Source organism: Aythya marila, assembly GCF_965140915.1.
Source record: "Aythya marila genome assembly, chromosome: 3".
NCBI lineage: Eukaryota > Metazoa > Chordata > Aves > Anseriformes > Anatidae > Aythya > Aythya marila.
Window position 1 is genome coordinate 74,712,132 of NC_139044.1, and position 14,782 is coordinate 74,726,913.

Here is a 14,782-nt window from a genome sequence, read left to right on the forward strand (position 1 = left end):
GCCTCCCCTCAGGCTCCCGGAGAGCCGCTGAGGAGCCCATGGGGCGCGGCAGGTGCCGGTGAGGAGCATGGCCGAGGGAGCCGAGGCGGAGGGAGCTTTCCTGCGCCTCCCGGCCGGGCAGGACGAGCGCTACGCCGAGCTGCTGGCCGCCGGCTTGCTGCCCTGCGCCCGGGACGGGGCGGGCGCCGAGAGGGGGCTCCCGGAGCCATCCGCCATCAAGTCAGGTAAGGGGCCCATGGGGAGGGCGCCGTTAAACGGGAGCCGCGGGGAGGTAGCGGCCCTAACGGAGCCCCCCCCCCCCAACCGGGCATCTCCGCTTCTTCCCTTCCCCGGCTCGCAGAGCTCCGTGCGGGCAGCGACAGCCTCTCGGAGGACGACGAGGATGGGGACGGCCGCGACGGCAAGCTGAAGGGCGCGGGAGGCAGCCCGGCGGCGAAGAGGAGCGTGGCGCAGATGATGAAGGACAAGAAGAAGCAGACGCAGCTCACCCTGCAGTGGTAGGGCCGGCCGGGCGCGGGGCTGCCTCTGACAGGGGGCTGGGGGCTTTCTGGGCTCACTGCCATCAGCCCCGGTACAAAGCAGCTCCTCCTTCCCCCTAAATTTCCGATTTTTATTTTTTTTTTAATTAGCAGAAGTTTATTCGTTAACAGAGATCTCTGTCACACCCGCACTGGCTGGGAAAAAGCGGGAAAGACCGAATTTATGCAAGAGAAAAATCACCAAGTATCGGCTTACTGCGCCTGAACCGACGGTGCAAGCATCCAGCAGAGACCTGGCAGGAGCTTACAAAGCTTCTCGTCCCGGGTGTGCGGGAACACGGTAGTAATCAACACATGGACAGCCGATTATACGTTATTTTGTTCCCGTAAAATCGGGTTATTCTTTCTTCCCAGAAAGGATAAACCCAAAAGTCTTGAAAAATGCAGAAATGAAAAGTTACCTCAGGCTTCCCATTTGCAAATGGATGCTTTAATTACCTTGTATGTGCATGGCTGTTCGGCTTCCATCGTCTCACTATATATATTTTTACATTATATTCTACCATCCACAGACACCCTACCTTTATTTTATCTGGGCAAAAATTAAACAAATAGGAGGTCAAATTCTGCAGACTTCAATTCATACAGTCTTTACTAAAATAGTCCTGAAGTTAGGGAGCTAATATTGAATTAAATGGGAACTTGGTTACCAAGTACAGACTGTAAATTTAGAGTTTTCCTTCCATCTGAAAAACAAACAAGAATAATACAGATAGCCCAATTTTTTAATTTAGTTTACATCTGACTTCTTAGAGCAGACATTAAATTGTAAGGAATTGAGTCTTGTGAGTCAGTGCAAAATTATTTGGCATGCATTGTTTATTATATAGTATTTTCATATATATTGTTGTAATTTGAAAAGAAACAAATTTATTACAAATCATTCTGGGAGTAGCAGATAATGGAGACTGATAAAGAAAAGAAACAGACAAGAGTGGAATACCTAGCTGTTACCAAGAGTTCAGTTAAAGGGAACACAGACAATTTTTACTTGTTTTTAAAATTAGACTTTGATGACCTTCGCCTAAGCGCTTGGCTTTTGTAAACTGATGTGTAAAATGCATACCCTCCAGAAAATGTCAGATCTTTCATTTTCAGTATGGTTTGGTCAAGAAATAGCTTCAGGTCCAGTGTGGAAATTAAAAAGCAAAAGTAGGAAGAAAAGAGACATAACTCTAGGTATTAAAGATAGAGAAGGTGCCAGTTCAAGCCCGTGATCTGGTCAGAGGACAGCCTTAAACCCATTTTTTTCACAGTATAGTTAGTACTCATATTTTCAGAGTAAGGCTGCCTCTGAGGTGGTAGTCTTTTAAATCAAAATTATTTAAAGCAAAAGTGTATAGACTTTGAAAAAGGCTCATTAAGAATAAGGGACCTTATGTTTGAATAACATATATGTTATATGTTTGTAATATGTTTGAAAACCCCATGTTTTCCATGTTCTGTAACTACCGTAAGCATGAAATGTGGAGTCAGTCTTTTGTGCCTGTCTTGTTCGTTAGAAACTCATCTGTGTGCTGTCATGGATATCTTCAGTAAAATGAAAAAGAGGGCAGTGCCATAAAAACAGAAGGAAAGTAAATTGGAGAGACATGATATGTTGCTTTTTACTCTTGCAGTTTCTTTCTCTATACAGGCTGGAAGAAAACTACATTGTCTGTGAAGGAGTTTGTTTACCGAGATGCATCCTTTATGCACATTATTTAGACTTCTGCAGAAAAGAGAAGTTAGAACCTGCTTGTGCTGCAACTTTTGGGAAGGTAAAGAGTAAAAGTCTTCATAATTCATTAGACTAATTGTCAGAGATTCTAAAGCTAATAGTTTGGTACACCTGTGTCAGGTACACCTGTTAAATTATTTTTATTTTTTTTCCTACTGCTAATGCAGATGGAGTCAGACTAATTACTACTATAACATATGGAAGGATTTCATGACAACAGCTTTAGGGGAATGAAACTGAAGTTCCCTTTGATTTCTCTCTTTTTTTTTTTTTTTTCTTTTTAATGGTGACATTAATAGGGCTCATTCCACAAAAACAGATCTGATATGGAAGACACTTTTAATTATACTAAAGGCAGTGTAAAGTGAGAAGTGACACAATAAGCAATATAGGAAGAGGAATAAAAATTAATAACACAAAGAGCTCCTGAATAAAAAATTGTTGATTCATCCTCTTTTCTACCCTTCCCTACAATTAATCCTGAAATCATTTAATGAAAGGGAGATGTGAACTCTCCAAATTAAACCCTGAGTAGTTAGTGAAACAGGAAACCAAAAATGTTTCAAGGATCATCTTTTTTTAAACACTCCTGATCTGTTCATTGTTCATAGATAGCAAAATGCATTAATTTAATTAAATAATAATAATGGATGTAAAATCCAGTTAATAAAATGAACTTACTTTTTCCTCTCAAATTTGATATACTGAGAAAGTATATGTCTAATTTTCATTACATAGTTTCAGTATAAATGAGGAAGACTGTAGCTTTCCATTTAAACATTGTTTTGACCATGATCTAGCTTTTAGATCAAGCTGTTAGTTCTACCTCTATTACTGAATTAGTTTTTTTACTTAATAAACTGTTTCCCTTAAGCATCATTTACAGGAAGAGTGGAATATTTTTAGGACACTAATCTCAATCTCAGGAGTCCAGTGACTGAACAGTTTGCTTGATTTGGAATAAATCACAAAACATGATTTTTTTATATATGCAACATGAAGCATAACCAAAATTTCATAGGGTTTCAGAGTGGATAAGTATGTTTAAGCCTGTGCAGCCTTTTGATAGTGAAGGAGATAGAAATGCCCACAGGGTAAATATTTGCTTGCCTTAATCTTCAGATCACAATTTTCAAAACAGAAATCACTTTATTTCTAGCTATTTGACTTTCAAAATGGAATACCTAGCAGCCAAATCTTTCCCTCGCTTCTGTTTAGATCCCTGAAGCGAAAGACACAGTTGTACTTTAGGGACCTGAATGGGGTAGGATCACAGTGAAGAAAACTAGACTTCGTATTGTAAAAGGGAAAATTGAAAGGAAGAACAGACAAAAAGGGTGGGAAGACTGGGGGTATACAGTGAGATGGACAAGGATGGAAGGACCCCTGCAGTGTAAAACATGCTTAACTGTTTATGTTGTGGCTTACATGTCACAAATACTTATTCATGAAGTACAGTAGATTGCATATTTATCCTCCGGTTTCTTCCATGAAGAGTTTGCTTTAAAAAAAAAAAAAAAAAAAAAAAAGTATACCATTGTGAGAAATTAATACTGTTATTTTCTCTTTAGACCATTCGCCAGAAATTCCCTCTCCTTACCACAAGGCGGCTTGGAACAAGAGGCCATTCAAAGTAAGGCACAACTATCTGTGTATCCACTTACAGGATACATTCTATGAATTAAATACATTTCCATGCCTCCATAATGTGTAGTAATTGGTAGAGGAGATATTCAGATGGAAAACTGTTAGTGTTAACTTTCATGCACCTGATGAAACCGATACAGTGTTTGAATTTGAAAACATTACTGCAGGCATAGTTACTAAAACTAAACTGATTATGCTTCTAAAACATCATCATTTTCAAAGAGCCTTGCATTGGTTGCAAATAACGTGTCCAGATGTTATATATGTACATATATGTATAAAAAAATCATATAACATATTGTTACAGCCGTTCATCTTTCTATAAATAATGTGCTATTTAACTGATTTGCCTTTTGCAAATATGATAATTTTCAATCTGTTCTCTTGATAACAATAGTGATTTAATTCAAGACACCAGAAAAAAGTATCTTCTTAAATTTAGAAGAAATTATATATTTGCACTTTGTTATGGATAATTTTTAAAAGCTCTAATCAGTACACAGTCTGTAGTGTAGGCATTTCATGTATAATGTATCCAGTTGATTTGTATATTTCAACTGTGGAATGTTAGGCTGTGGGAATAGATATTTATGCATCAACTATGGCAAAATATTTTGCTAATTCAGGTTCTGGCATTATGCTTTAGGCCATGACAAAGTTAGTGTAAAACTGTGGAGAACAGTTGGAACAACATCTCTTACATCCACTGTCCCATCAGTGCCCTCATACCAAGACTGCTGAGGAAGTACTGCTGAACTGTCCCCAGTCTGACTTTTTTTTTTTTTTTTAATTTAGAATGCTCTTTCTTAAGGAAATAAAATAATAATAATTAAAAAAAAAAAAAAAAAAAGTGTGGTGTATTGATGTAAAGAACATAGAGAAGTCAAAATAATGCTGTAGGGTATTGCTGATATCAAGGTATGAATTAGGTAATTTTAGGAAACCTCTGCCCTTGTTTGGGGAGTCACGAATACAAAAGTGCTATGTATTGCTCCAAACCAACACAGGTTCTGAGCTTTTCTTAGTGTTGTTCATTAAATTGTAGTTTCAATGTTTATTAATCTCTGTTTATTAAACAAACAAACAAAAAATATGTTTAAACTTACTGTGCCTGTACCATTCTACATAAAATAAGGCTAGTTAAATAGTTTTATTCTTTTTAAGTAACTTTCAAAAAACTTTAAATTTGGGCTTTCAGTCCCAAATCTAATTCAGATCAGATCCTTATCTGTAAATGTCTATTGATTGCAAAATAGGTTTGTCCTAAAAATAAGACAATGCTATGAGGAGCAAATTAAGACAGGTATTGTGTCCAGCTTTCTGTGTATACATAGAAGTCAAACATTTATTATTAATGCTTATATTTTGAGATATACATGCCTTTAAAAATGCGAGTAGGATTGTTCTCATGCTTAAAATTACAAATGTTTATGTAGATTCTGAGTAAGACTCAGGAAATTAGCCTTATAAAAGAAAGTATAAAGAGTTGATGTTTTACTAAAGCATAACTGGAGAGCAAAAAAAATATCAAAGAACAACTTTGCTAATCAATAAGATAGAAAACTAGAATATTGGTACTAAAAAGAGAAAAACAGCCATTTGCTTTGTTTAGGAAAACTATTTTTGAAAGGCTTAGCCTTAAAAGACAAAGGTACTCTTGTCTTTCATTAGTCTATAAGCAAAACTTAAAATGAAAGGAGGCTGAAAGAAAAAAAAAAAAACTTACAAGATTGTGGTTTTCCTAAGTGCTTTGTAATATAATAGGAATGTCTGGAAGATGCACTGTTTACTTTTACAATTCTGGAGGGGTTGTTTCATGTTGTTATGCTCGCCTCTTTTCCTACCTTAGAAATATCAGAAATAAGCAGGTAAGACCACCCTATTTTTGATGAAGAATGCACTGGAGATGCAATTAACGAATTTTAGGTTTTGTTGTATATACAAAGATGGGAAATAATTTCAATTACAATTTTTAAAAGACATTATTTCTTTAGTATATCTCATACATTTATTTTAATAAATCATTAATAAAAACAAATCCAAAGGAAAGCCTACATAGAATGTTTTCCTTTCTATAATACAGGACAATTATTGTTTAGCTTCTGTCACAGTCTTACAAATTTGTAATCCATTGATTTTTTTTCAGGAAAAAGTAGTATAAAATCTATTTTGTAGTTGCTGAATAGAGAATTTTTGAGGAGAGTTACATTTAGAAGGGTAGTTTATAGGGGAAAGAGATTTAATGGAGTGTCTGCTGTGGTAAAGTTGAGCTATAGTTACAGGCATAAGCTACTGTAGATTTAGTCAGCTTTGCAGATGGACAATTGCTGTTGTGTTTAAGTTTTTAGGAGATCTGGCATTTATAGTCCCCAGGAATATTTGACAACCTACTTGTTAGTCAATGTCTCGGTTAAGTCTTACATTCATAACCCAATGTATTTGGAGAACTACTTTCAAGTCATAATGAATGAGAGAATACAAGGGGAAAAGTCTGCCAAATGCTCATTATATTTTTGATCTGACATATCTAATACATTGATAAACAAGATCCAATCAGGATCCAAACTTCCAAAAATGTCATGTATCTGCATAATTTAAAGTAAAGTACATGCTTCAAAACATGTTTTTGACATGGGAATCTCACCACAAAATTAATCGTGTCAGTGTAATTCACTTTTCTCCAAGACTATCACAGAAATGGGCAGCTTTTCTTCAGCAGATCCAATAGTCCTACTGACCTTGGTGGTATTATGTGCCATATTTTCATATGGATTAACTGTTCTTGAGCAATTTCCTCAAAGGGATGAGGCATCAGCAGGTTTTGTTTGAACATCTGGCATTTGTTTCTCCTTTTTTTTTTTAAACTAGGTTTTTCCTCAGAGACTTTTTGTCTGCAGTTCTCTTTTCCACTACAGTAGATTTACATTGTTCTGGCTGTGCAGAAAAGAGCCTCGTAAAAGGCACAAGTGACAATATCTCCAGTTCAGAGACTGAATACAGCAGCAAGTAGTCACAGAGAAGCAATAGTATAAGCAATAACCAGTATCTCTGATGTTGTGGATCATATCAGAACCATAGTCTCACTAATAAGGAACAAAGTCATTTCTGCTTTGGCCAGGTAGCAGTTAGTTGTACAAGTATCATTTATGGAAGTATTTCCATTAAATTAATATGTAAGGTAAGGGGCAGTTCCATTAAATGACTAGTTACTCTCTGCTTTTATCAGCTTGAACTCTAGATGTTATAAGCTGTGTTACTGGGACTGGTAAGAGACACTTCTTACTAGTGGTTAAATTCTACTTTTTTAAGCATGATAGTGGAGTGACATTGTTTTAGTTCTGTTGTTACTGTCGTTATTTTGCTATAATATTATTAGGAGTAGTAATACAACTAACTATTCCTAACAGAGATGTTTAGTGTGGTGGCATTGCCTAGGAGGCAATCAATGTCCAGTACTCAGATGTTGCAGAAGCATGAAAGGAAAAAGACAATTACTTTCTAATGGAATTGTTATTCTTATAGTGCTAAGAAAAGCTACCTCCCTAGGAATAAAGCACCTTACTGCATACTGTATGCATACTCAGTAACACACTGATAGAGCCTGGCTGTGGACAGAAGAAAACAAAGAAAGTCGGTTCCCTCTTCCAACCATTCCAAGGTGACAGCCATTGTTTTTCTTCCACACCAAAACAAGTCCAAGCTCTTTCTAAAATTCACATGTACTGAACTTCAGAAAGCATTGCTGATCTAAGCTGAGACACAGGTGCTGCTCTAATGTGCAAGAACTTACATCAATGTTAGTTCTGAGCAGCATTTGTCATCTGAGGTTCTGGATAAAGGAGGGCCTTAAAATGGCTCTAATAAATACTTTTGATTACTTGAATACTTTTGATTATTGAGAACTGTCCTCAGAGTCTCTCTCCCTCTGTGTTTACATACAACCTGTTTGCACAGAGTGCACACACTCATTTAAAGAGTTGACCAAGAAAGTACAAAAAACTAAACTCAATTTTGTTAGCAACACTACCCATGCTGCTTACTCCAGATTGCTGAATAGCAGGGGAAGACTTCTGTATCCCTGCTGAATGGCAGAAGACCCAAACGTGGAGCAGGTTCCAAATCCACCTTTTTGCATAGGCAATGTTGAACATGCTATGCTACTACTAGAATTTAGTTATATTTTTCATGGTACATGAATTACCTGGAGCAGCTATTCAGGAAAATGAGCATACTGCTCAGACCATACACACAGAAGGCTGTTTGAGCTCAAGTTACAATTTAATTTCTTTGTAGACTTTGATCAATGTTGAATCTTAGCTTTTATCCATGATGTCTGAAAACTATTATCTTATTTATTAGGAGTGATTTAGTGGGTTAATAAAACTGATATGGCAGCTGGCCCCATGATAACAAGTTATTGCAAGTCCCTGAACAGCTTAAGCCTATCATTTCCTTATCAGCTATCATTTCTGTCAGTGTATGCTAAAATCAGGGCTACTAGCTACATAGGAACATATGTTATAATAAGCCACTGAATTTAAGAGAAAATTAGTTTAGTTTGTTCTTTAAAAGGTTTGTTACAAAAATAGGGAATAAGTTCCATATGATGACTGTTTTCCTTTTATGAATTATACAATAGAAATATGAGTGGAATGCACATATACTGTACATAAACATATAAATACACACATAAAGAGATAGAAGGTACTTGAAGATGTAGGTTAAATGAGTCTACTTCAATCAGTAGGGAGTAAAAAGTCTAAAAAGTCAAAAATCAACAGGGAGTCAAAGCTATTCTTCTAAGAACTTTGGAGTATAAGAGAATAAAGATCTTTATACCTTATTCCTCTGTGGAGTACTCCAGATAGAACTGAATTTATACTGAATTAGATGTGAATAATCTAGATATCGAATCCTAACTTTGTAAAGAGTTACTGATTTTCTTTGGCCTCTGGCCCACTCCAGCTTTAACAGCAGGGAATTCCAATTTTGTGGTGAAAGTGTGAAGTTTTATTTTTAGAATTTACAAAATGACATGTGATTGAGAGATTTGGTATGTTGGAATGAGATGCAGGCCACTGCTTGTTAACATAGCTAATTACAAAGAAATTACTCTGCCTGTAGCAATTTTAAAGAACTGGTCACAGCTCTATTTAGTTTTTCATCCTGTGCAACTTCAAGTTGAAATAAAAGCTATTATTTCAAAGGATCCATACTTACATATTTTTAAAATTTCTTGTGTCACATTTAAACTAACTGAATTTCCAAGAAAGAGGAAAAAATGTTCATGCCTTTAACATTTTTGCCAGAACTCTGTCTAATATTTGGAATTTTCAGATTCAGGTGTTTGGCTCAAGTCCATCTGTTTAATACCCATAAATCAAAGCTGTTGGTTTAAAACCTTCAGGACTTTAATTCATGACAGAGATGACGCACTACTGTATCTGAGATGGAGGCCAACTGTCCAGCATTATGACATTTAATGAAAGGTCACATTTAATGAAAGGCATCCTAAACCACCTTGAAGTGTCTCTTTGATTTGATCAGTCAGCTCTGACTTCACTGGGTAAAAAGAGAACTGTACTGAGCAGATGGTCCTATGAGCTTCTGAGTATGAACAGATATTTTAAAATGCTCCGTTCACCACATCACCATTCATCAGAGAAATATGTTAATGGGGAAAGAAAACTAACAGTAGAGAAATAATCAAGAAACTTTTGGCCTTCCTAAGTGTCACCAGGTACCACTGTGTTCCGGTGGTGTTACGTATACTCATCAATTTCAGATGAACAATAAAATCTGTGATGCCATAGGTTTATGCAGCCACTTTATGCCACAGTTTCTTGGCTATAAAATCCTGAGTGCATCCAACAGACTGTCCAGAAACAGAATGACTCTTTCTGCCAAGATTTTCAAAGACACCTAGGCTAAGCAAACATATTACCCTAATGAACATCTCCTTAATTATCATTTGTATCTAATGCCTTTAGTCAGCATTGTACATGTAAAGCATTTGAGGTTTTTGTATTTATCTGCAACTATCCTATACAAAAGCAAGCAGAAAGATTGTGAATTTTTGTTTATTTTTGTTTTAAATGGGCATCACCAGGAACAGCAGAGATGAGCTGAAAACTCGTGTGTTCTATAAACTATTGGCCAGAGGATTTGTGTCTTAGGAGTAAACTTTGATGCAAGTCTTTGAGATGTTTCAGTGAAATTAGTGCAATGATGTTGCAATGTATGTTATGTTTGGTTTGCAAGCAAGGTACTTCAACAGCAAGTGGTACTTTGAAGCAGTTTGGTTAAACCTAACTGCTATGGTGTTTTCAAGATGACTTTAGTTAAAACCAAATGATCCTTAATATGCAGTCCATAACATTCTTAGACAAGTTTGGTTTAACTCCACTTTAAATGTACTTTGTTGAATTTATAAGACAGGGCCTATCACCCTTGATAGATGAACTCAAGCAAACTTTGCTATGACTGGAGAAGAAAGAGCTGCCCCCAGCTTGCTCTCCTGCCCTACTCCTGAAGGTCACTTCTTTTGTAGAAAAATCAGTGGAAAGCAGTATCTACAGCATAGCTAGTTTTCTTAGCACCAACCCACTCTCTTCAGTGTCTTTGGTTAAGATGTGCTCAGAAATGCAGAGGCTGAGCAATAAACACTTCCTTCTTTAATTTCTGTTTTTGGAGCAATAATCTCCAGGAGAGCAATGAGGGAAACAATTGATAACTGCTTAAGCAACTAAATAATGAAGCAGTCAGTCAGCCTACAACCTGAGAGATGAGTGGATGAATGAGATATTAACATTTCTAGTTGTAGGGGGCTGAACACTAATTTATAGGGGAGAAAATTACTGGGGAGTTATTTTTAACTGAAAAGTGTTCTGTAGAAGTCTAAACATAACAGTGGTAAGTCTGATAGATTACACCTGATGGATCAAACCCTTGCAACAAACAAAATAAAATGAAAGAGAAAGCATGTCAGGGAAAAGAGATGTAACATGTTTCTGGGACATTTGTTCTACCAGAAACATTCTTGAAAGAGAGAAAATGTTTTAAATTTACAGAAGATGCTAGCCTTGAATTTTGGATCAAATCGTGACAATACTGTTTTCTATGAGACCAGATTTTTTCTATGTCAGTGAAAGGAATAAGTGGAAACTATAAAGAAAAGCTTTCATGTAGCATCAAAAAACAATCTGACAGTCTGTTTTATGTCACACAGATATAAAAGCACTCCTTTTTTTTTTTTTTTTTTTTTTTTTTTTCCTTTCACAGGTATCACTATTATGGCATTGGCATTAAAGAAAGCAGTGCATACTACCACTCTGTGTATTCTGGAAAAGGCTTAACCAGGTACAATAACATAACATCTGAGACATAGCTTCTATCCCTACTTTAGAAAGATGGTCAATAAAAATGTAACTTTAAACTTCCCTGAGGAAATTATAGGACGCTAAATGATATCAGAACTAATATTGTTGTATATGTCAGTGACTGGCATTCACAGATTTAGGCAATGGTTTACTCTCTAAAGATACTGATTTAATTTAACATCTTGATCTAGATCTTTTGCTTGTGTCTTCCAGTATGGCCCCATTGAAGTCAGAGTAGAGCTGCATCAGTTTACATCATAAGAGGATTTGTTAGTGTAAAGCAGTAAAACATGGTTTCCAGAACACTTGTCTCATTTTGTTTGCTTGTGTGTCACCCTCCGATTTCTTTCCCCAGGACAGCTTCCCATTATGAAACGTCTGGAGAACGGTGTGAAGCTGGCACCTGTGGGCAGGAGGGAGGGGTCAGTGTAGATTAATATTTACAGATCCTTTGACTGGCTAATATCAGTTTAAACCTAACCCAGGAAGCTCTAATTATATTTATTTAAGGGACAGCTAGCAGGATCAATACGTTACGATAGCTGCCTGTTGGTTTGCCAAAGATTAATAGTTCGTAAAACAAATGTCTCTGTTCACATATGGCTTGAATGACGGCTTTCATTGTCTACAGCAGTGTGCCTGTATATGTGGGGACTCTGAGAAAAGAAAGGAATAAGGGATTTTATAAACACACACAGAAAATTCAGTTGCTGGCAGATTCAGGTTATATCCAGAGACTTTTTCCGAACAACAGGGCAAGTGTAAAAATTGAGGGTAATGTTGCCAGTAATGCTGAAAAGGTGGGATCTTTCTACTGCAGGACTTAAGGTATAAAGGACTAGAATATGCCATTTCTCTATCCATTATTTATCCAGAGCTGTAGTGGTGTTCCTGGTACACAGCTAGATGCAGTTTTTTCTGTAATGCAGCATTATCTTGAACAAATTGCTCATTTAATTGACTAAAAACAGTTATTTTCACTTAAAGGAATATAGTCACTCTTAGTCCTCAGCTTTACATCAGACAGTTTTCATGAGTATTGAGTACATCAAAATTTTCATTGAGTATATCAAAATTTTCATGAGTACTTACTGTTCTGTCAACCCCTATTTCAAATGAAAGACTCTTACACACCTTTGAAAATCCCACCCTCTACATATCTGTATCTTTAGGCAATTTATGCCAAATCCACCAAAGGAATCATGTCTGGAAATTCCTAAAATTCGGGTAAGTTTTTCCCCCAAGAAATGTACAGATTTCTCTAGTTGTCCCTACAATCATTGTGAAGTGCTTTAAAAATGATCTCTAGAGAGATCAGAAAATAGATAAGTCAGAAGAGCATCTAAGGTGCATCAGTAGCATTCTCACAATGTGTAACAGCACTCTTGATGCTGAGGAACTGAAGCCAATTTGAATCAATCCATCCCAGACATATAAACTGTAAGACGTACTTGGGAAGCTTGTTCTGAATATTGTGCTGCTATTGTGCTGTGATTTCTGATACAGCCTTTATAAAATAGCTTTCTGCTGTACTGCTAGCATTTCTGTTTCACTAACCAAGGCAGAAAGAAATATGAGGAGAGGGACTAGATTCTCAGCTTATGAAGATAAACTGCTTAAGATTCACTAGTAAGGAACCTTTTAGTTGTGTTAGGACTTATGCTCTCATGTTGGAGGTGTTGAATTTCCAGGGTCCAGCAGACACTAACTGGTTTAGAACAGAATCTCAAATACTGACTCTGAACACCGTGGGCCATCACTGTGTTTGGATATGGCTATGTGAAGACAATGATGCGGTAGCCTGGGGTTAACAACAGGCTTCTGAAGAAGAAAAGTTAGGTAGTGTAAGGATTCAAAATAGAGAGTGAATGTGCCAGTTGCTGGATGCTGAATATAATGATCCATCTTAACCTCTGCCCTTTGCCTGATATCTGTTCTAGTAAGTAAGCTATAAAATTGGTTTCTGAGTCAAACTTGGAGCAGAAGTAGGCAGGGAAAATGTATGATTTGATGATGGTATCAGATCACACCATGCCTACCAGCACAAATAATGGCATATGGAGGTCTTTACTACAAGACTTGCATATTAGATAGCAGCTTGTCAAAAGATTAGAAGGGGCCTTGGTTTAGTTGCCTAAATATAGGCCTCTACTGCCATTTCAGATTTAATTGTCATTCTAATATTGATATTTAGGTAATTGAGCTGAGCACAGTAGTCCTTAAATGCAGGGTTGTCAATGCCTGAATCTTTAAATTCTGCTGTAAATTGACCTCCTAGTTACTTTAAATATCAAGCTTTGCAGTGTGAAAGGACCATACCTAACACCAAAATTGTTGGTGTACACATCATTTTGAGAAGCTATAGATAGTGATTAAGGCTCTGGAGGAGTAATGCTAGCAGATGCTGTTTAGTGTTTTTACTGTACATTCTGCGTATTTCATGCCGTACACGTGGAAATCCACAGTCCCTAACAAAAACATTTAGCTGTGAAGCTAATTAGCAGCTCACAGTCAACTGAGTTACACTTTCTTTCATGCTCATCTATCAACAAATCAGGAAATTCTGAAAGTAACATATGATGAATCATCGCATGATGTAAACTGTGCCTAGCCTGGGCAGGTGGAATTCCATAGTCCCTCTGCCTCTGATTTTCTTTTCTGTCAGCAGAGCATCTGAACAGTAGGAAATCACAATATTGCTGCTAGTAATTATAAGACTTCATATTGCCCACACTATTTTATATGTATATATAGGTATGTATGTATGCGTATATGCTTGCACGTATGTGTGTGTATATATATGTGTGTATATATGTATATATAAATAAAAATGTGCTTATGAAAAAGTAATTAATTATATTTATTTTCAAAGGTTCTCTGGAAGCAAGTTGAAGAATGAGGTAAGTGCTGTAGTCAGTTTCCTTTCACTTCCGTCATAATCAAAATAGTATTTGTGGCCTGTGGTTTTGTTCACATTCATTTCTTTTAAAATTCCAACAGTATCTTGCATTAAAGATTAGACTGCATAACCCTTTTTAATGATGACGAGTATCTGCTCTTCTAAATACTTTAAGAAAAATCAGATTAGAAGGCAGATTCCAGGGTTCATGTTCCAACCTATCTTCCCACAACTGCAGAAGTTTGTAATAGACCCTCCTACAAACAAAGGATCAGTGTCTAGTTTCTTAATTTTTTGCATCAATTAATTTTGTAGGACTTTTTCAGAATCTCATTGGTCTGATTGTAAGTGAGAAAATGCTTTTAATAAACTGAACTTTATACCTTTTCACCAGCACTATCTTTTTATATTTTTGGCTCATCATAACATTTTACTATGATCCTTCTTTATACTGCTTTTGATTGCTAGACAGAACAAACAGCAACTCTATTCACTTTTGATTGGCCTTATAGCCTTTCACTATACTTCACATTTTAATTTTGTTCTAAAAATATATATATATAAAAAAAAAAAATTGTAAAAGGCTTTTTCTAAAAGG

The 14,782-nt window shown here is 36.5% G+C and overlaps 1 protein-coding gene across 1 annotated transcript in view; it reads left to right on the top strand.

The window, feature by feature from the left end:
* Positions 1-456: 456 nt before the first annotated feature.
* The window catches only part of RFX6 (regulatory factor X6), a gene marked incomplete at both ends in the record, with an annotated part of 34,432 nt that continues 20,106 nt past the window's right edge, over positions 457-14,782 (top strand). Inside the window, 5 exons of the mRNA XM_082756505.1 lie at positions 457-497; positions 2,176-2,299; positions 3,831-3,892; positions 11,188-11,265; positions 14,158-14,185. Of these exons, the coding sequence (XP_082612631.1) occupies positions 457-497; positions 2,176-2,299; positions 3,831-3,892; positions 11,188-11,265; positions 14,158-14,185 (333 nt within the window). The remainder of the gene's footprint in view (positions 498-2,175; positions 2,300-3,830; positions 3,893-11,187; positions 11,266-14,157; positions 14,186-14,782) is intronic.